The 22,838-nt window shown below is 41.2% G+C and overlaps 1 protein-coding gene and 1 long non-coding RNA gene across 2 annotated transcripts in view; one reads left to right on the top strand and one right to left on the bottom strand.

Annotated features, from left to right (window-relative positions):
* Window positions 1–7,537: 7,537 nt before the first annotated feature.
* On the bottom strand, window positions 7,538–8,922 carry LOC116237619 (uncharacterized). The gene is made up of 2 exons (XR_004168768.2): window positions 8,719–8,922; window positions 7,538–8,618 (listed from the first exon to the last, which is right to left on the bottom strand). It is a non-coding gene; the product is annotated as an uncharacterized LOC116237619 (long non-coding RNA).
* A 142-nt stretch (window positions 8,923–9,064) lies between these two features.
* The window catches only part of SDK1 (sidekick cell adhesion molecule 1), a 364,412-nt gene continuing 350,638 nt past the window's right edge, over window positions 9,065–22,838 (top strand). The window contains exons 1-2 of the mRNA XM_031606919.2: window positions 9,065–9,386; window positions 10,076–11,211. Coding sequence (XP_031462779.2) covers window positions 10,740–11,211 — 472 coding nt within the window. The 5' untranslated portion in view covers window positions 9,065–9,386; window positions 10,076–10,739. The remainder of the gene's footprint in view (window positions 9,387–10,075; window positions 11,212–22,838) is intronic.

Genomic DNA, 22,838 nt, shown 5'->3' with positions numbered 1-22,838 from the left:
AATAACCCATTTGCTCCAAATAAATTAGCTATACTTAGCTGCGTCATAATACAATATACTGTAATGTGCCAGAAGGAAAGCTGCTCTTCCATTTTTCTTGTTAAGAGTTTCTCTCCACCTAAATGTTTATCAGGGAATCGATGCAAAGTGTACCCAGACAGAATGGGAACACGATTAAAACAAAGGTTCTTGTTCACTCCTTGTCTGCTACAGATATATGTGTGCTACTTGAAAATAAACATTAAAGTAACTAAAAATGGAATATTTTTAAGTGGTTTGCAATTGAAAAATTCTATACGTGCAGTGTTTTAAGCAGCACTTGAAGATGTAATATACATCTCCCCTATATACATTCCCTTCCCACAAAGTTCTTGTAATCACCTACACTTCAGTAACTTTTAGAATTCCTTTTAATGAGTTTTAGCTGAAGTAAAGAACACCAAGTTACTATAAGCCTGTGCAACTTGTTAGAGAGATCAGCTCTACTATTTCCATCTTGACCAGCCTTCCATGCAAGAGAAATGATCTTCAAATATCACATCCAGGACTACTGGAGGCATCATTTAATCTTAAAATATTTACAATACTGGATTTTCTTTTCACTCTCCTGAACCTTTCAACAGCAGTTCAAGATTTGTGAAACATATACAGAGCACATAGAAGTTCTAACAATTGTTACTAATCTCTGGCATACACTGGCATAGATTATCCAAGAATCATAAACTGGAGGCATTTTGCATTCTTTCTTGTAACTTTTTGTTCTTTTAGTTCTGACTAACAACTAAATACAATCACTATTTCTAAAGAAAAAATACATGTGTCCATGATAACATATGCACTAGCTTCCTTCAATTTGGTTAGCCCTAGTTATTAATATCTAGGCTTTTATAGTTTATAAGCTTCTTAATACAGTTCAGTCATAAGCAGACACAAGTTACAACTTAGTATTGCCATTTCACCCTTGTCTGCCTATCTTTTGCCTTTCTGAAGGGACTTTATAAGCTTCTTTACTATCTATCAGGAGAAAGTTATGTAGCCTGAGGAAGACATCGCAGCAGCCTTCATTCTAATCTTAGATAATATAGGATTTGGATTCCACCGTGCTTCTGGGAAGAAAACATTGATTTCCATGTGTGTTCCACCTTAACAATGCAAACCAGAGGTAACACCAAAATCTGTGGAGCTGCAACTGTTCTACATGCTAGATCTAAATGAAGTTTTGCTATTTTGTTGCAATCTAGACTGGATGAGCCTTTCTTCCTTTCCTGTTAGCTGAGAAAACCAGGGCACTGCTCTGATTACTGAGTGCTTTATATAGCATGGCATCTCACCTTGTAGTTTGTACTTACATCGTCCTCCTGTAACTATAAGAGCACTATGGAGCAAATACTAAAGGAGGGCCATATTATAGTCATCATGGACCAAAATCAACGACACACATACAAAGTCAGACACAAGATATAATTTTAATATTAATGTCAAGGTTTACAGATTTTTTAACATATTACAGACCCAAATCAAACACCAAACTGTGCCATTACTATACTGTAACTGCCACTCAAGTTTTATATTCTCCATATCTTACTAAATTATCCCCAATCTTCTGCTGATCCAGATCTCCACACTACTAGAATCATATCTACGTATAAAACAACTGCAAGGCTTAGATCACATCATAACTCAAACAACTTTTCATGTTTACATTCATCCCATACAGGCTTAGTGTTTTTCCCATTACAGTGAATTATTTACATCAGAAGTGTTGATTCATGAGACTTAGGTTTCATTAAACTTGACTTACGTGAAATACATTCATCTGAGGTAGCTCTCTGAACTATTGATTTGCCTGTGTCCATCTGCCTCCCGCTCTGTTCTGAATATTCCTTGAAGAATAATGTTGGCATCTGTTTCAAGTATAAGCATTCCAAATTCCACAAAGTTACTTTCTTTAATACATAAATTTCTTTATTAGAGACCCTTCTAATTCTCTCTAGTGCAACATTTCTCCTCTGCTTCAACTAATGCTTGAAGTCAAGGCTATCACAGTATTGTGCTGCTCTTTAATTTACCACTCGGGTGAACTCCTCTGTTGTGGGTGCATGTCATACTGTGTCTGCTACTTAAAAGTAAGATTTTGAACCCGAATCAAGTATAAAGACCAGATGAGATGTGAAAATGTATTTAAGTGTAATACAACTTTCCTAGAAGTGGCACAAGGGTGTCATCCAAGTGGATCACAGAAAATACTTCAGACCAGCTTTTTAAAATAACATTTAATTGCAGTGGAAACTTGGATAAAATTTCTGGAACTGAGATACACTTTTCTGAGTGCAGTGATGATAACTCTGAGCCAAAACTATAAGAGTTAAATGTACCACTCATGTCCATGGGCTTGATTTCTAGAAACCCAATTTCTGTCTATAGAATCATAAGAGATCCTTGGAGGGGGAGCTCTATTGCTGATCTGGACCTTGTCCTGCCTAGAACAGATCCAAGGATGCAATTGCTTTTGATCACCTTTCAAGAAAAGGAAGAATTGCAGCACTCAGTTGGGCCAGCCATGAAAAGCACTGAAGCACTCCCTGTGTCCCCTGAATTCAGGTCACTCAAGAGGTGAGTTGACATAAGCATGCAGCAAGGAGAAGAGTGGTAAGCAAAATTTTACCAGCTGAAGGTAAGAACCTGCCAGTGGAGATGCTGTGCACCAAATCTGGGGAAAAATGTATTTGGTATAAAATTCAGGTTATCCAAAAGCAAGTAATTGTAAAAAGCAGCTGACACACTGGCTCATTCACATCTAATCCCCTTATTTCATCTCCCTGAAATGACACAGTTTGCTCTAGTTCCTCTCCCCACATACACAAAGCAGAGATACAGCATCTCTCATTCATCAATTAACCTGCAAAATGCTGAAGTGTTCAGGACCAAAAGATTAATAAAGCTGGAATTGTCATTAGGACAGTTTCACATCACATAAAACTCTCAGGTCCTTACAGTGCCAAATTCCTCTAGATTTGAATCTTAATTTAAAGCACAACTAATCAATACCTTTACGTATCCGATGGAAAGAAAAATAATTTACCACTAAGTTGGTCAATGCTGCAACCACTGTAAATGCCTTCCATGTATGTTTTAATACTTCCTCATTTCATGATCTGCCTGCTTTACGTGATGGGCAAATTGTTGGCAATGGCAGTAGTAACATGGCTGAAACATTCAATTATAGCCCTTTCTAGCAAGAGCAATTGCTCAAACCCTCACAGTAATTGTTTTCATCATCCTTCTTGTTATCTGATTTTTCTTTTAAGGTTATTCCATTAAAATCATGTTGATCAATTTAGAAAGATGCAGGATTATAGCCACAAACACATCACATCTATTACTTTGCCTTTCTCAATTAATTACAGTGTATCAAGAACATATAATTTAACATTGTTCTTCACAGTAAAAATGTAATCCCATCGCAAAACATCCAGCAGCTGCCTTTGCCTCCTAAAGACAAAATGCTTACGCTGTAGCTGGAAATAACTCAGGCACTCCATAAAAACATGATCTTCAACAGCGCTGCAAAAATATTATTTAAGTCTTGGCACCTTTGTGAGTAAGCACATGGGAGACAATCATCAGCTCACTAACCACTGAACTAGCATCCTGCCCAGGTGAAACCATAGACATTAGTATTAACATCTTTGTACAAGATATAGAAATAGTTTTCCAAAAGAAATCATATTGACTCCTGCATGGTATACAAGGATTTAAGTTGTCTTTCTCCCATCCCCCCTTTATTTTTTCCTTTTAAAATTAAACTAAAGCCACCACTTTTAAAATGGAAACAAGTCTATAATAATTTCAAGGCACACGATACACTATTTTAAGTTCTACTTGAAATACACATACCATAGAAGCAGCACCTCTTAATATCAAGGAAAATCTCCTACCTAATGTGATCACATGCAAGTCGATGCATTAATGCATTGTTATTGTACTATTACTGCAGGTTAAATTACAATTTAGTAGATTTCTTTCTCACCTACAGTTTCAGTTCCACTTTGTTTTATTTTTCTGACCAACTAGTAGGTTAAGAAGTTGCCACGACGGCACTCAGAAGTATAAAGGTTGGGCACAACCAGAAGATTTAGTCTTTGTCTAAAGACCTCCCCAGTATTTAGGGACAATTTCACACATTCCTCAAAGCACTCAGGTCACTTATACCTGGGGCATCATCTTTATCATGAAAGGGTAATCGCTGCAGCCCATGGCTGGATGGCCAGACCGACCGGTGTTTGAAGACACAGACTTCATAAAAGAAGTTCTCTCTCTACATTCTAGCCAAACTTGTGTGGAGTAGAATCATTACAGCCCCCGTAGTCTTCCTCCGGGAGGCTATAAAGATGTTTTCAAACGTCTACATTTCAAAAACGCAGAATCTGTTGTCTTGATCCTTTATGTCACTTCGCTAACTCTCTACTCCATAAAACACAGCAGGGCAACGTGGCTGGGTCATCATGAATGTCTTCTGATAGCTAAGTAGGAAAGCCTATTGTTACATTGGGATAATACAGAAGATGGGATGATTCAGAAACTACACTAGCCCCTTCTCCTGACTGTACAGTCCATAATGGTTTTTGAATATAAACACAGCTGTGCTACAGCTCTATCAGGATAACTCTTACTCATAGAAGCCGCAAAACAAGCCTTCCCATCTCTTCATCTGCACTTAACTTCTACTGCTGTGCCCTAGAGCTGTACCTTGCCTGTTCTCAAACACTTAAGCACAATAACATTAAGTAGCAACTGAACAAATTTAACTCTGAAGTTGCTAGCATTCTGAATTTAAAATCAAACCTAAAAGGTATATAAATCTATTTCTAATTTCCTTTATGTAAATTCAAGCCACATAGAAAAAACAATAATCTGTCATTCTGTTTGTTTTGGGGCTTTTTAAGTGGCATCACATTAAGTTATTTAAGCCCAGTAAAATTTAACGAGAGTTATTCTTGTTCTTGTAACTGTGTACATTGCAGAAGATACTTCTAGAAGTGTGGTGAAGTCATTGTTTAATTTCTCCCCTGAGACTTTCAGCTATGTAATGTGATATTTCTCTTCTTCTCTCCCAATCTTTATTATTGATGCAGAAGCATATTTACACCATAAAAGCAGAGCAGCTGGCTAGTGACCCTTGGGAATATACCCTTACTAACGAAGATTTTAGCCCCCTCCAGTAGTTACTGCATTCAGGTTGATTTAGTATGCTGAAAAACAATCCTATCTGAGAGCACGCTACCTTCTACTCTCAATGTTTTCTAAAGCACTGCCTCCCTTGGGAGAGAAGGAAAGGCAATATAAAAGTCTTCTGGGACAACCATGCAGTAGCTAATGCAACTGCTTGCCTTCAGTTTCACACTTCCAGTTGAAGAAAAAAAAAAGGAAGTATATAAACAAATTACAAAATTGTTTTCACGATACCCACAAGAAACCCTCTTACCTACAGGTTAGAAATAAAACCTTCTTACCTACAGGTTAGAAATGCTCCACAGTACCTACAATAAACATTTTACTAGAATATTAACACCCAGTTTACACAACTACATAAGCCTGAAGACACATTTATGTCTGCTGGTCCTAGAAAGCAGCAACACTACTTCTGACAAGTTGGCAGCAATAACAGACAAAGTATCTTTAGGAATACCAATAATACTTAAATTTACTCACCCAACTGGTAATAGGGACCACCAGCAACAGAACACTCATCCAAGAGACACTTTCCCTGGAGAAAGCAGCCCTTAAATGAGCTCAGGGTGGGGTGAGCACAGGGATGGCCCCTTCCGGTCCTGTGGAAGCACAGCTGAATGCATCACACCTGTCCTGCCTGGGTTGGACATCCCCAGGTGCTCCATCATCAGTTCAGGCCCTCACCTAATGGTTCCCCTACAATATCTCACACCATTTAACTCTTTTAGCATCTAATAAGAACTTTTTTTTTTCTTTAATCAATTAATTTCTTTGCATTGATTAAGTCATCCTCCAAGAAAGCATCCTTGTGGAAAACATCACATACTAGCACAAAATCAGCAGCTTATGTATTTTTTCAAAGTAAATGCAAGATACTGACTCAGCTTAGAAAACTAAACCAGCAACTGTATGGTAACTGTTGAGTCCCAGCCTGAACCACTGATTGATCACCTGGGGAAAGGACCTGGTCAGCCATGGGAGCACAGGTGAAGGCAATTCTATGTGATCAGAAGGGGTGGAGCCTGGCTGCACTTCTCTTAGACCTTATCTAAGGGCTGACTGGCACAGGATCTGTGGTTGGAGGTCCCTCCCTTGTGAAGTTGTCTCTGTCAGCCTAGTTCTTCAGAGATGGGTAAGTGCCTATCATTTACAGCACCATCCTATTTGTAGTAGTCCCTCTTGCTATTTCACTTCTGTGTTGCTTTTCTACCACGTTAACCTTTCAGATTGCAATGCAAGCAGTCCATAGATAGTTCCTCATTGAAGAACTTTCTGTTTGGTATAATCTATAGTTCCCTAATTTAATCTTACCTTTTGGTGACTACACAAATCAGAGATGATGTCAGGCGATGCATTAGATCAAAACAACCTGCTGCATCTCTTAAAAAGTGCATTTAAAAAAGTTGTATGTGAGAATTCTTGCTTTAAAGCAGGATGGGTAAATTCCAAATGCTAGGAAGTGCCAGTAGGCTATACCTCAGAAAACATAAATGCTGGCAGAATGAGAATAAAAACTAAGGTTGTAAATATTAGAAGATTTTCTTGCGGCAGTACTGTGGCCGATTTTCTTGGCTAGAAAGCTGCTGTTCATTAGCAACCTGTCTTAGGGAGTGGAACCTTCTATTCTTTTCTCTTTTGCCTCATTGGCTCACCATGTTTTGTTTATTTATGTAAATAAAACTTCCCTCCATTCTCTACTAATTATGCAAATCTGCAGCCCTTAGGACTCTTACCACATGTATAGCTCACTGCGCAGTACAACAGCCATTGGCGAAAAAACCCTTTTATTACATTTTCTTCACCTTTAAATACGATTACCTATATCACTTCTACCACTTCTTCATTTCTTTATGACTCTTGGAAAACAAGCAAATCCCAAAACCTCATGCCCCTCTTTTTTTTTTTTTTTCCCCTCAGAATGCTGTTTGTTTTTTCAGGTGGCAGAGCTGTTCTTTTCCTACTCTTCCTGCTCTGTTTGATGCATACAGGTAGGAAAGGGAAGAAGCAGCACAAAACAGAGGCAGCAGAATGCTGGAACCCTTTTAACAATCTGGATAATGAGACTTCACACACGTTATCTTAGTTTGTCCACTATTAAGTACAATCATTGCAAACAAGGCAAATGAGAAAAAAAAATCCACGGATGTCTTCTGAGACAGGTTATAGGGACTTTATCTTCGTGGTAATGTTGTTAAAAGTAAGCTAATAACCAGCTGAAAACATTTCACCCTGAACACGGTGATGCAGGCTGAAAAACACCAGCACATTTAAATGATACTTAAAAAGCAAGGCCTGAAGGTGGAAATGGGTTAATTTCTTGTTCCTATAATTATATGCTCAACCGTTTTAAACTGTTAGAAGGAAATGTATTAATTCTGAACAGAAATCAGTTTTCACTTTAATTAAGCCAGGTAACGGAAATTAGCATTTCTCCTCTGTGGCATCTGGGCATTAAAACTGAGCTGTTTGATAATGATCCTTCCAGCAGGTTTAGACACAAATGATGTAACCAGCACAAATCCCCTCCCCTATAACGCAACAAGGAAGTGCTGAGTATTTTCTTACTTATCAAACCGACCATCTTAACTCAACATTCCCACCAGCCAGCGAATCAACAGCCCCACGCTCCTTTGGTTGGAGCAGCTGAAAACAAAACCAAACAGCAATGAAATGTGCTTTCTGTTTCCAGCCAAGGTAAAATGGGAACCAACGTTCCCACCCAAGGTGACTCGTTGAAAAGAAAAGCAGTTCGTCACTGCTGTTATTAATGGTGTGGTGGCTGTCACAAGCACAGCAGTGCTTCCTTAAGGCCTGTTCTGAACACAGCACAACCTGAATTGGCTGTGCTTCGAATTGGTCTCAAAATTGATGTGTTGAAGGGCAAATCGTTAACGCTGGGTTTTGGTGTCTGTGTTACTCGCGTGGTCTCACGCTCACACCCATTGCACGAGGTGCAAGGCAGCACCAAACGGCTATTTCCATGCAGGTGGCTGCAGCTCCTCTCAGTTACCAGGAGAGTGCCTTCAGCGCAGTGACTTCTTGAGCATGGCAGGCAGTGGGTTTTCCTGCACTGGGCAGAAGAAAGAATGGATGGCAACGGGCGTTGGAAAGCTCGTAAGCTGCTGAGTGCTGGGAGGAGCAGGCAGTTCTGGAACAGCTGGAAGGGACAGCAGAGGGTGCACGGGGAATGCCGTGCAGTTGTGTGGGTCGAAACACCTGGAATGGGGAGGAGCAGCCCGCTTTGCGTTGCTGGGAACGGAGAAACTTCGCCTGTTTTTGGTGCTGAGAAGCGACAGAGGGCGGTGAGGGAGGTGCTGTGCTGAATGACCCTCGACGGAATGACCTTGGGGTTGATGCGATGATTTACTGCGCTCGCCTGTGTGACTCTGTCAGAGAGACAGCAGCAAAAAAAAAAAAAAAAAGGGAAATAAAGGAGCGGGAGCTGCCAGCCGTAACTTAAACACTCCTTGTGCTCAGCGAACGTACCCGAGCTCAGAAACTTCGCTGCCAGCCTCGCAGGCTGCATTCACCGCATCGCAGCGAGCAGGAAGAAGGCTAATTCCTCGCTCCGGGCTCGTCGCATACCTGCTCCTTTCTACTGCAAAAAAAAAAAAAAAAAAAAAGCATAGCTGCCGGGAACGCGCGCGCCGGAGCGGCCGCACCCCGGCCTTGCAGGGCGTGCCCGGCGTGCCCCGCCAGCACAGCGGCGCCGCACGCGCCTAGGGGGCGCCGCGAGCGCGGGGACGCGACATAACGGCCCGCTGGGCGCGCACGCGCGCGACCGTTAGGGAGGCGCGTGGACGCGGGACAGAATCCCCCCGGGGCGCACGCGCGCGGCCGTTAGAGATGCGCGTGGACGCGGCACGACGTCCCGCCAAGCTTACGCGCCCGCGGCTCTTTGCGCCCTCCCTGCCCCGCGCGCACTCCGACCAATCAGCGCCCGGCGGAGGGCCCGAGGGAGGAGCGCGGCGATGTTAGCAGCCGCGGGCAGGTCCTGCCGGGCGCCGGGCGGAGAGCCGGCCCCCTCCTCGTCTGTCGTCTGTCGAGAGCAGAACCTGTCTTGAAATACACCCCCCACGCCCCGTCCTGTTAGTTCCGTACATGCCCACGCCGCCCGTGTGGCCGCGCCGCAGAGGCTGCTGCCCCGCTTAGGTGTAGGTCGGAGGAAGGCGGGGGGGCGGGAGGTGCGGCTGCAGCGCGGAGCGGAACGGAGGTGCGGGGGGAGCGGGGTGAGCGTGAGGCGGCTGCCGGGGGAGGGGACGGCCGGGCTGGGGCTGAGGGAGGTGAGAAAAGTTCAGTCCGCCTTTAAGGAGGCGGGGGGATTCGTTGGCTCAACTTCAAGCTGAGGTGCTTTGTTTTTAACTTGCGTTCATCCCGGGTGTCCGCCTGGCAGAGCTACCCGTATCCTTTCCGTTTAGTGCGGGGGGAGGGGATCTCCCACGAAACTTTTCCCTTTACGGAAGGCGGGACTGGAACAATACCCGATGCATTGTTTGAACGCGAAGACCTTCGGCGCTTCTTTTTTTTCCCCTTCGGATGCGCTCCCATTGCCGCCGCCGCGGTGGTAGCGCGTTGCTTTCGTGTTTACAGCCGCTGCGAGGATAAGAGCCGCCCGGCGGAGCACAGAGCGAAGCCGACAGCCTGAGCAGCCGGGCGGATTTCACCTTGTTGCTGTTTGTTTCGGGAGATGTCTCTCCCCCCCGCCCCGGAGGCCGCCCAGCTGCGGGTTGGCTCCGCTGCTGCGTCCGTAGCCGGGCAGAAGCAGAACGCGTTACGTGCGGGAGGTGATTGATTTTCTTTCTTTTTTTTTTTTTTTTCCTCTGGTCGCGATCGCCCTGCGAAGAGGAGGAAACCGGCGCCAATCTTGGAGGAGGAGGGAAATACGACCGGCTGAGCTTTTCCCTACCTCGGGCTGAACGTGAGTTCAGGTGACGCCGCCGCCGGCCTGCGGCTGCTTCACGGCACGGCCGGCTGCAATCAGTGCCGGAGCCGCTCGCTTTACCTCTCGAGGACCCTTCAGCCCCTTCTATTGACGGGAGAGATTTGTATCCAGAGGAAAATCGGATTAATATAAACTATGCGGAGCTTGGCGGGGATATCTGGAGACTAACCTGTCTGCATGGCTAATCTTGAAATTGTCTGAAATAAATCCTCGGCGCAAGGAAGAGCGAGATACTTTCAATTAGTATTTTTTTTCTTTCCGTTGGTGCTTTTCTTCCCACCCCCTTTACACGAGTTTAACCCTTCCACTCCGAGGTTTTTATGGGAGAATGGGACACATGCCGGAAGATTCCCTACGTTTGATGAATATCACAGGGGTAACAGTTGCCGTCATCCTTGCGGTATGAAAGGTGCTGTGGGGATGTGTGCTGCTGGCTGAGATGGATCCATCCTTCTGTGTTGCTGTTAGCAATGTGCCGAAGGATCCGGATTTACTGAAGTACTGACGCCAATAAACTTACTCTCCTTCCCTGTTGAAGGCATTGGATGTGACAGCGCGGAGAAACATGTGTTTCACATTTCTGACTGGTTGTTTTGGTGCAGTCAATACTTCCACAAGAAACATTGACTTCGTGGGTAATTATAATACAGTGAGGCACACGGAGTGCTGCTTTCGGGCTGCATGCAAAGTGAGCACAAATCAAAGAGTCCTCGGTTCCTGTGAAGTGGGGCTTTCTGTTCCCCCAAAACTCCGGGGCACAGGCAGCTGGCAATGTTCCCAGCCCACCAAAGAGAGCCTGGCCTCGGGGTGCAGAGTGAGCGATGACCAAAGCGCTGTCAGGAGTGGCAGGCAGTCGGATCGGATGGGGATCGGTGAGGCAATGATGGTTGGAAGGAAGGTGGATCGTGAAATTATTGCCCAGAGGAATAGCAGGCGAGATGAAATGATGATGAAGTTAAACTTCTGTTTCTTCTTCTGTCGACGATGGTGGGCGTTTCTGTTGCTACAGCTCCACATGTTGCAAGCGCTGGCACAAGGTAAGGCTAGAGACATTTTTGTTTATAGAAATGCTGCATCTGCCTTCCAAGAGGAAGGCAGTTTTGCTCGGGTAAAGATATACCATTTCACTTTGTTCCTGTCAGAGGGAAACTGCAGAATTTGCAGGGAGTTGATTTCATGCAGGAACGGTCATTCATTATGCACGATTCTTTCTTGATGGAGCAGGGATTTGCAGACTGTATCTGCATGTTTCCTTTTCTCATCCTCCTATCCTTCCCCTATCCCCATCTCCCACAAAGACTCAATGGGTTATCAGGACCGAATCTACGCTTGTATTTATTTCAATCTGTCTGTGTGTTTCTGTGCTATTTTGTCTCAGGCAGCAGAAGAGTTAACTGCTGGTTGTGTGTGTTTAAAAACACTGCACTGAGATAAGTTATTAGGAGAAGGGGACTCATAAATCCGCCTACTAGAACTAAATCAGGCATGTAAAAGGAATTCTTTAAGCATATGAGTGCTATTCTATGTGAACCTTGGTTCGAGCATTGTTCATTTCTTTTGGATTGCCAAGTAACATTTACCCGAGACAAAAACTGCAATTGATTCGTATCTGAGCATTTCCACATCAGAGATCCTTGCAGTCAAATGAGTCACTTGTAAACGCAGGGTCAGAGTCGACCAATAGACGTTAAATATCAAGTGTCTGTCACTGTGCATGTAAATTCCCTTCGCAAGAAATAAAAAAAAATTGTCAAACGAAGCTTAATTCTTAATAATCCTTTGACAGAGCGAGCGATAAATGGCAGGCAGGAGCATTACAGTTGGCTGCTGTAACGTGCAGAACAAACGCAGCTTTCACTTTCTTTGCTGGGCTGAGTTTTATTGCAGTGTGCATTGTCTGACTGGAGTGGTGTGTGGTACAACGCAGGGCTGTGTCGTGTGGGACGAGGAGTTGGTTATTGCAGCGGAAGTTAATACTCCATGTAGGGGAATGGTCTTTGTTTTTTAGTTCTTTGTTGTCGGGTATTTCATAGGGAACAACGACGCATTCAGCTTTAATAGCTGGATGGGCTCCTGAGTTGAGGGTTGCAGAGCCAAGTCTGCAGTAGTTTGCCTGCTCAGGGTTTACTGCTGCACCTTTGAAAAAGTTTGGAGCCTCAGGATACAGAAGAATTTTAATCCAGTGTTTAAAAATGGGCTCCACCCTCAGAAACCTTTTTCAGCGCTTTGTTTATGCTGTCATTCCCATTCCCAAAGTGCTTATGCAGAGGCCTGCAAGCCCTAACAGGATATTGTTATTCTGAAACAAGGCATACCTGAAAAAATTCTTCCCTCAAATTCCAACTCATGTAACTTTTTTTTTTTTTCCTTTTGGTGGTTGTTGATGGATGCCAGTGTGACGCTTAGGTTTGGAAGACAAGCACTGATTGTTCTTGAAGTATACATTAAAAATGTAAAGAGTTTTCATTTAAGGCAGTTTTAAGGGCAAGTTATTCAGCAGGAAGCAGTGCAGATGTTGTGTAAAACAGTTTTTTGTGGCTGAGTAGTAATCCAACAATCTAATTGGATCACAAAGTGAGTTGAAACTTTTTTTTGGGTACAAACTATGAAAAAAATATTCTGATAGAGTATTTCAGATTGCTGAGCACTTGCAGCAGTATCAGTCCTATCTCTCTTTAGGAGTTACATGATTAGAAAAGTCCTAACACCAAGTTGGCTGTACCCATCTATGACCAAGGGATGGGTGAGATGGGATGTGAAGAAAGTGAGATGTGTTATTTCTGAGAAATATTGGTGTGGATAAAGGTGTGGAGTTTAGAAAACATTAAACAGTGAATGAAAAAATAAATAAATACATTGTTCCTCTTAATATAGTGCAAAAAATGCAGGTAGGTCTTTTAAAATCTGTTGACTCACAAACCAACGTGAAGGTCTTAATGCTCAGTGCTTTTCACAAATGTCACATTTATTTCTAAGTCACGGTTCTCTTTGCTCTCTGAGTTCTAATGGAGTCTGAAACATTCATCATTGCCAAAATTTAGAGAGGAGATGACAATTTTTATAGAAGTCCTTCTTGAAAATAGAAATTCTGGTACAATCTCAAAATCTTCATATTGGATTGATGTGATCACATGCAGGAAAGAATTCTATGACTCCAATCTTACTGTGTGATAGAGAAAATGAATGTTCTAAATATACAGGCCACAGTTATCTGTGATGAGAAACTCATAATACCATGCTGTAACCAGCTAATGTTTCTGTAACAATTACTTAAGCATTAAAGTAATAAGTATACTCAAATACAAGTTCTAAATGCTATGGAAATGTACTCGGTACAGCCATTGAGATTAAGTATGTTGTTCTGTAAAGTGAATGGAAGAAAATATTTTCAACTCCAACAGGTTGTCTGAGTATTCTCTGGACCTGAATGATCATCTGTCTTAAAGCAGATGTAGAGGCAAACAGTAGATGAAATCACTTGTAAATCCATTTTGCACTTAGATTTTCAGCTCCTCTGTCTTCTCTAGAAGTTTTGTTATATAGTCGGTTATAATGACTTATATGATTGCTTTTTCCTTTTCCAAGCAAATTTAATTATTATGAATCATACATTGGCTTACTGTACTGAATAACAATTTTTTTCCCAAACTTCACTACAGTTAGTGCAGTCTTTCTGGTAGTGGAAGAAGCTGATGGATGACCAGTGCTATGGCCTGTTCCATAGCACAGCCCAGAGCTGTGCTCCCACTGCTCTTCTGGTTGTGGGTCTTGCATAGACACCCCTCAGACTGTGTGCATGTCTCACCCTGCTTATCACACTGGTCCATCTGTGAACGTGAAATGTCAGGAAAATTAGTGTGTAAGAGTCTGAATGCTTCAACATCTAGAAGTAAAGCGATGTCCGTTATCTTCTGCCATGATGCCTCTTTTTGTGGCATGTTTGTTAAATTTGAGTGTTGGATGCTAGCTAGCCCTAAGTCACTGTGTGTCATCAAATAGTGGTGAGGTGCTAATTGATAATCACCATAATTATCAAATTAGACTTTGCAGGGTGATGGGAGAAGTGAATCATTTGCACGTGGTAACTGCTGTGCTTGGGAGAATGTTATCCTGCAGTGACCTCCAGCTCAGGGGTCTCTCAGGCCTTTGTATGGTCCTGTTGAATACACAGAGCTCTTCGCAGATTGGAATATTGGTTACATATGAGGCTAACAAACACTGATGGCTACTGCATTATGAAATGTTCTCTGAAATGCTGGACTGTTTGCATGAAAATAGGAAAATTCTGCTTATTTAAAGAGATTGGAAGCTGCTGGAAGACTACTCTGCGTGTCTTAATTGATTTAAGTACCTCTCAATGTCTTATTTTGTTAAAGAATAGAAGATACTTAAAAAATATACTCCTTTTGGATTGATGGTTGCAGTTCAGAATGATTTTGAAATAGAAAAAGCCAGTTCATAGCTTTAAGTTTCTCTAACAGGAGATGGTTGTCTTCAAATATTAAGAAAGAGAAGCTTGTCTGATTTTTCTTATTTTAACAGCAATGGAAGAGTAATCTTTTCATGCCACTTGCTGAAATCTATAATTCAGCGTTCTACAAGGACCTCAATGCAAATTTAAGGTGGTATTGATATTTGTTATGTTTTGACAGAAGCAGTGATTGGAACGTAGTAGAAAATGCTGCCTGCTTTTTTAATTCAAATATCTGATCTTTTGCTACTTATAAAGGTCTGGAAATGTTGTCAAGAAAGTTTCCAACTGCATTTGATGTTCAGAGATGATCAGCTACCTGCATAGAGCAGTGAGGTATTGGAAGGACAGAGAGACAGTTAGATGTGAGTGTGGTATTTGCCATCATGAATTACATGTTGAATGATGCATTCGTAATTCCAAAAGATTCTGCTGCTATTTATTGGAAATTCAGTCATGTGTACTGGATTTTGTTGTGCTCCCTTTCTTTAGAATAACATTTTAAATATGGAAGAGGTTTTTTTTTTTTTTAGCAGATTAATTATTTGGGTTGGTAATTATAATAATAATAATAATAATAATAAATGGATTTGAAGGAGGAGTTACAATCTCTGTCTAAAGAGAAATGGAATGGAGAGAGCAGAATTATTCTGTGGCAATATCCAACTTTTAACTCTCTCTGCTGTGGTAAATGTGAGTTTGCTTCCTCTGCTTATCTTTGGTTGAAAAATTACTTCCTCTCAGTATTTCTCAAAGCAGGTTTGAAGAGATACATATCTGTCAACATTTAAAGTGCACTGTTTCAGGGAGTTTCTTGAGAGTGCACCATTGTTGTGCAATTAGAGAGGCAGCAAGATTGTACACATAGTTTGCTCCAAAAGTAACGCCTCCTATTTATTTCCATGGAAACTGCAACATTTTCCAAGAGCACAATAACGCTATTTGCTAGAGCAAATTCTCAGCTACAAAACACTATTTTTCAATGTAGTCACCACCATTAGCTCTGCGTTTTTGCTACTGATGAACAAAAGCCAGCCTGTCACACCGGTACAAATCAGAGGCAACCTGCTGTGCTGCTGCTGAAACGCACCACCCACCACCTCACTGTGCTCACATCCACCGTTTGGTCTCCATAAACATTCAGCATCAATGAATGTCAGTGGGTGCAATTTTTTCCACTTTTATTTACACACCTTTGCTCTATCTGCGCTTTCATGTCAGCCTCTGCTTTGTCAGACAGCCATTCTGCTGCCGTCTGTCATGTAGCAACATGTAACAAAACATTGGCAGGAAGGTTCAACTTCTACTGCTGTATAACCAGCATCCACCTCCCATGTCGTGGAGCAACATAATAAAACAGGAGGCATTACTTTTGGAGCAGCCTTGATACAGTCTAACTTTATCTAGGATCTATTCGTGCATCACCAGGAGTGGTGTAGGTATGGAGGGAGATTGGGGTGTTTAGTCCCAGAGTCCTGCAGTGTGTCTTTCACATCGCTCAAGAAAAAAGAAAGGGAATGAGTGCTCTTGCTCATAGTCCTTGGAAGGCTGTTCTGAAAGGCTCTGTTATTTCTGGCTATTTTGAACAACAAAGACAAATATTGACTGATATTTTGAAGATTATCAGGCTGATTAAACAAACCATAGAAGTTTTAATAAGAAGTCTTATGGTGAATAATTATGAAGCTGTGTGAAGGTCTTGGACTTTTAGATGTCTCAAAGGGGAAGTTTTTGTTTTCTGTTCTTAAGGGTGCACACCTGCGTATCTTGAAAGCACTGTTGATGAAAATAAAATGTTTTCATCCATTTAGCAACTTTGTTTACAGTTTTACCTGAGCATCAGTTCTGAAGGGGCTGCTTTCTTGATTCACCTGGGCCTTTTTGCTGTAATGAGTCTGTGGGCAGACCGAAAGCAATTAGATTCCATGCAGATCAAACCCCTGTTTGTGCTGAGTTCATTGTGGTATGAGCTTTCTCAACTGTATATGCAGAAGTCCTTTGCATATATAAATACCTAGTGTATTTAAATACCTTTTAGTGAACAAATGGATGATTTGTTGATCCCTTTGTGGTCTCCAGAATAATTTTCTTCTTGAAACTGTGTCAACTAGAATACCTTTCACCAAGAGTTGCTCAGAGGTGGAAAATGCCATGACTAAGGTAGCTTGTACATCTTTAATCCACGTTCCTCATGCATGAGCATAATGATTAAGTTTGAACTGATACATAATGTTATGCTATCTTACCCTAGTTAGAAGCTAAGAATGCTGCTCACTGATCAGTTTTTCAGCGTTTTGTTTTCTTGTCAGTGCTCGGCCCCATCTTTCATTTACTTGAAATGTTTTAAATTAAGCACAAGAAGACTTTTGTGTGTTTTAAAGGAAGAACTGTTAGCAGCTATGGCATTGCATTGGATTAGACTGCTTATAGTTATTACAGCTGGAAAGCAGGTGGTTAGTGAGTGTTGCTTTCTGTGTGTGAGTGACTACAGAGTATTTTCTAGTGAATAAAGGCTCTTCTCTCCATGTGCCTCAGACAACCCTTTGCTCGCCATATAGCTCACACAGAACAAAAATATCACTCCATGAAAGATTTGTTTCTGAAGAAGTCGGGATCCCTGAGTGTTCCTGCCCATGATGATATTGGCTGTCTTATCGAGTAGTTCAGACAACTTGGTGATTTTCATTCCCTTGGAAAAAATTCTTTTCTTATTCACATGCTGTCAGTTTAACTCTGTTAAACTGCAGACTTTTTTATGGGAAGTTGTATTATCAAAGAACATTAAAATGTTCTAATTATGAAATAAACATAGAGCTAGGCAAAGCAGATTCTAATAACACAAAGGGAATAGATAGGACACTTATCCATATCCTGGGCTTGCTTATGAAACTCCAGAAGAGATCCTTCCCCGCTGGTAGTCAGCTCTTAAATGGGTGTAGGAGAGGTGCAGCCAGGCTCCACCCCTTCCGGCAGCACAGATTAATTGCCTTCACCTGTGCTCCTGTGGCTGACTCATTGCTCACCTCAGGTGATCAATCAGAGGCTCAGGCTGTGATTCAGCAGTTCCCATACAGAAGTGTAATGTTATCTCAGTTCACTGGTTATCAATAGGTATGAAATACGTGCAATGATTTTTTTCCATTTTATTTGTTTATTTTGCACCTCAGAAAGACTTTCAGATAACCTGTGGATGTGATCTTTCAAACATCACTTCCCTAGAATATCCAATGCATTCTGTAGGGATTAGGTCATGTCGCATTTGCAGCTGGAGTTCAAAAGGTTATGTGGCTGAGAAGGTAAGAACCTTTATTTTAGCACATGCAGTGAGTTCATTACTTTTAAACTACCATGACTGCTTTTGTGAGATCTGTGCGTTATGCAGATTCTTGGCTTCCAGACATGCATGTTATTTGCATGTTGTACCTGAGTGTTAGTATTTCTGCTTTACTTAGTCACTTCTTGTTCTGCCATTGCTACTAAAGACAATAAAGTTGTTACTGTGTAGACTACATAATAACCTGTTGCTAATTATATGTTTTATCTGTAAAATATCCAGTGTTACAACTTGCATCTCACCAATATTAAAAATAGGGGCTTTGGAAAGCTAAGGATTTGTAAAGCTAATGCTCAGCTGGTTTTGCTCCCTGAGCTAGCTGAAGCTGGGCTCACTCATCTATCAGGAACAGTGCAACAGCAGTGATGGGAATATGTGGCCATGGCACGTGATCATGGCAGCCATCACTAGGATCAGGGGAAACTGCGAGAGATCTTCAGGTATAGACAAAATACAGGAGAATTGCACTGCCTAATAAAGGAGCATTTAGAGGCTGGTGCACCTGGAGAGAAAATAGGAAGGTTAGTACTTTCCTGGGGTGGTTAGAGGACTTAACTTTGGATTTCTTTTCTGAAAGACACTTTAAGGGAATTCTTCCCTTTGTTAGAGGGAAGCTTATAAAGTAAGTACTAAAGTTAAGCGATGCAAATATTCCTGTTAATCCCCTTATATATAAATTCTTGAGATCTATAAAGTGAAAAATGTTTTTTTCCTCTGTCTTGTCTATCTAAGTTGCGAATTTCACAGGTGCTACTTTTTAACACTTGTATCTAACATGCAGACTCAGCAGGTAAAAATGATGATAGCGGCTCCAACTGATAAAATTAAGCCTTTAACACTACTTTATGCAAAATGTGGGAGTGGATTGTACAGTCTTATGGGACGTCACCGTGTTCAGATAAGTTGTGAAGTGTCGTTCTTGATAAATGATGAAACATTTGTGGTTTTTAGGCAGATAACTTGAATCTTTCATCCTGTTTTTCACATTTCCATGAGCTATTGCAGCAGTCTGAGGAGGAAGTTGATTCTGGTAGATAAACCATTATCCCTTAGGTCTCTTTAAACCACTTTATGGTTTTTCAAGCAATAAGCCATATTTTTTTAAAAATAAACTCCTAGGTCTAACAAGTTATCTAGAAAATAATTTGTTAGGTATAGCACTCTTGGACTAGAAAGTAGAGAGTAATGATACATCACTCCAGTACACGTTGCTAAAGTGGTCCCACATTGATGCCAGGATGAAACCAAGTTTGTAACTCATTACTACACAGAAATCAGAAGATCTGCTAGACCTTATTTCCATCCTCAGATTCACATTTATCTAGCTGTATATGTTGTGGCTTTGACAAGTGCTTTTGGCATTGAGTTCCTAGGAAATCTGGTCAGTAGCATTACAGCCTTCTAAGAATACTGCTAAGAATGAAATGAAGCTACAATTTGATTATGCCTAACATCTGGACATATAGAAGATGATGCCTTTTGTTATACTGTTTGCTCAACCAACAGTTTTATCAAATGCAGCAGTCATTGTTGTCTTTCTTGCACGCCGGAGAACATCCTTTATTTCTTATTACTTATTTGTGAGGAAGTGCAGAGGACATTCATGACTAAGTACTTCTTAAATAACTTTAAGATGGTATGCAGGGATCAGAAATGAAATGTATGGCACTATGGCATATATTGAAAATTCATATGTTTATTGTAACATGGAACAAACAGAAAGTGATGCACTGTTGCAGTATTGAAATGGGTAGGAGAAGGGAAAAGAATTATCTAACAGTATCTCTAAATATGTGTATTTAAATATGTGGATTATTTTGCTTTCAAGTTCTTTTGGATCTGTGCCACTGACTTTTCTTGCTGACTGGGACTGTTTTCTTCCTTCATCATCAAGAAATTGACTGATTCTAACCAATCACACTAATGCTGTTTTGCAAAAGAGTACCTTTATGCATTTTTCTCTACTGTACTCACTAAGGAGAAACTCTTTCCATCAGTGTCCTTTAAAATCTGCAAGAACTCTATTTTTCTGTGATGCATGCAAAAATCTTTCCAGTTGTGTTGTTAGTAATGTGTTGGAAACTCTGCTGTCCAGGTTGATGAGGACTGTTTAATTCTTTGTGTGTGTGTGTGCCTATCTGTGTGTATCACTGCTGTCCTGCTTTGTATTGTCTTTTCTCCTGGAAATGTGTGCAAGACTCAAGAACTGTTCCTCAGAGGTCTGTGTTTTCTCCTCTTGAAAAAAACACTTATTTTATGTAATAACTTCCTGACATTTGTAGACTGAGTGAAAGTGTTTCCTATTTACAGAGCCTAATTGTACTATTGCTAGTTATCCATGCAAGTTTCTTACAAGTATAATTCTCATCATCTGTATTCTGAATTTAACTATGTCTTCTAATCCCCAAAACTTGAACACCTAGTTAGAGCACACTGTTGTCAATAAAAGTTGTTGTGCTTGGTAAATTTGAAGACTGCAAATCTTATTGTGTTACAGAAATTCAGGTGAGATCTAAAACTTAATTTTGTAGTTCTCTAATTCCTGTTTGTGTTGTAGTATTAAAAATGAACCAAAAAACTAGTGAAGTAGGTAGTGAGAAAATGTAACATGGCTCTGCATGGACATCCTATTCTCGTGAGCAGTGATGAATACCTTTTATCTGTAACAATGCAGAATGGAAGCTTGATGCCTGCAAAATAGCTTTCACCAACAAACGTTATCACTTTCAGCCTAAATGCTCTTTGACTGAATAGAGATAAAACACTTTTTTTCAAAAATTTTAATGCATTTGACACCATTCTGAATACATCTATTTTAATATTTCCTTTCTGTAGGCAATTTCCTTTGTAATTTGGCAGTCAGTGAGGAGAGACACAAACACAAGTAAAACAGACAAACATCAGTGTAAAACCAAAAACTGCCAGCAGAGGAAGCTTTTGGCAGATAGAGCTTTTACAATCATTGCGGATATAATTTTGGCTTTCCCTAAGTGACTGAGACCAAAAGACTACTAGATGTAGTCATGGTAGTCTTTGGTCTAGGTTCTACTCTCGCTGAGGTATAACTAAGTAGGATTGTGTTTTCGTTGTCCTTTAAATTCTTGGTTTCATTGCAGTAGTAATTAAATGAAGGATATCCTTTGGAGAGTAAGTAGGAGTTATTTTTCTATCTTAGAAATGGCAAAATACAAAAGCTTTCACCCACTGATAAGTAGAATAACAAAGGCAAGTGATTTATAAGTCTGACTTGGTGGCAGATCAATTAGTAGACAATATTTTACTCTGTCTCAGCTTTATCACTGTCAGTGTAGCCCTCAGTTTAGGGAAGAGCCTCTCCACTGTGGTGTATTCTGATCTCAGCTGAAGTTCCATGTGCAGAAGTTTTGCGTCCATCATGGGAGTATGTAGCTGGATGCTAATTGAGCTCTTCTTGATCACTTGGCTGACTTGGGAAGCACGGGAGTAACTGTCAGCTTGTGCTTGTGCAGTCCAGTCAGAAAGACTTATTAGGTTAAGAAATGATCAGTGTATGGGAACTGCTGAATCATGGCCTGAACCACTGATTGATCACCTGGGGAAAGGACCTGGTCAGCCCTGGGAGCACAGGTGAAGGCAATTCTATGTGATCAGAAGGGGTGGAGCCTGGCTGCACTTCTCTTAGACCTCATTTAAGGGCTGACTGCCACTGAGAAGAATCTGTGGTTGGAGATCCCTCCTTTGTGGGGTTGTTCCTGCTAGTTGAGATCTTCAGAGATGGGTGAGTGCCTTTCCTTTCCCTTTGTAACACTGTTCCATTCACGCTACTCCCTTTGTTATTACACCTCCTGTATTGCTATTCCACTGCATTGATCTTCCTGATTGTTACAATCAGTGGTGCATTTTATTATTTAATAGCTGTTCTGATGGCTTATACAAACAAAGTCAACTTGTTTGTATTGTAAATAAAAAATAAAGTGGTGAGTAATCTTGTATTTTCACTCTTCCATGTGTGCAAACATCTGTTTTCTTACAAGAGTTCTTAGCATTCTAAATAACCTTCCACAGAGCTGCTCAACTTCAAAACTACTGATAAGTCAACTCTTGTGCAAATGTTCATTGCAGTGGAGGGTGAGCTGTCGCTTTATTAGAATTAATGGCATAGATACTCATGTTTACTTGAAATTCATTGCAGCATGAAAGTGAATAGGTGTTGGTGCTTTGGCAAACCATGGCACACTGCACATTTCTTATAACCAATTAGAGAGTGTTGGTATTAGGCTTGTGCAGTGCATCTGGTTGTCACTTATATTTGAATGCTGAATTTAATTAACATCCAAATCAGTGTGTTTACTAGAAGAGTTCTGTTCAAATGATTAACGTATGTCAAAGGCTGTGGGTATTGCATCACTTGTGAAAGAAAGGCAGTGTTTACTGCTGTTTTATTACAAGACAAGATACAGTGCTGTTCCAGGAACATGACTGCCTTGACTGAAAGACCTCCCAAAACCAATATGGGAGATGCCAGGTATGGATTTCCTCTAATTCAGTCAAATCTTTCATCCCATGTGAAAGGCAGATTCAATTTCATGCATATTTGCAGCTCTCAGTTACTTTTCCAGATATCCAAGTCTGAGCTGACTTGAGATTCTGGAAAAGTGGCTACACGCTGAATAAACTGTATTCATGCTTGGTTGGTCAGATGCTGTGAGGCAAATAAAACACAAGACAGAGCTATTCAGAGCTCATGTAATAAGCCTGCAAGTAGAATGTACTGCGTGCATGAAGAGCTGTCCATTGTGATTGATACACTGAAATTTTCAGTCTCCAGTGTGTTTCAGCCCTGTGAAGCTCTCTAATTGTTTCTCGTAATAATTTCTTCT

The sequence above is a fragment of the Phasianus colchicus genome, chromosome 16 (genome assembly GCF_987193195.1).
Source record: "Phasianus colchicus chromosome 16, bPhaCol1.hap1.1, whole genome shotgun sequence".
Lineage (NCBI taxonomy): Eukaryota > Metazoa > Chordata > Aves > Galliformes > Phasianidae > Phasianus > Phasianus colchicus.
Note: the sequence above shows the minus strand (reverse complement) of the source record. Positions and strands in the feature narration are given on the sequence as shown.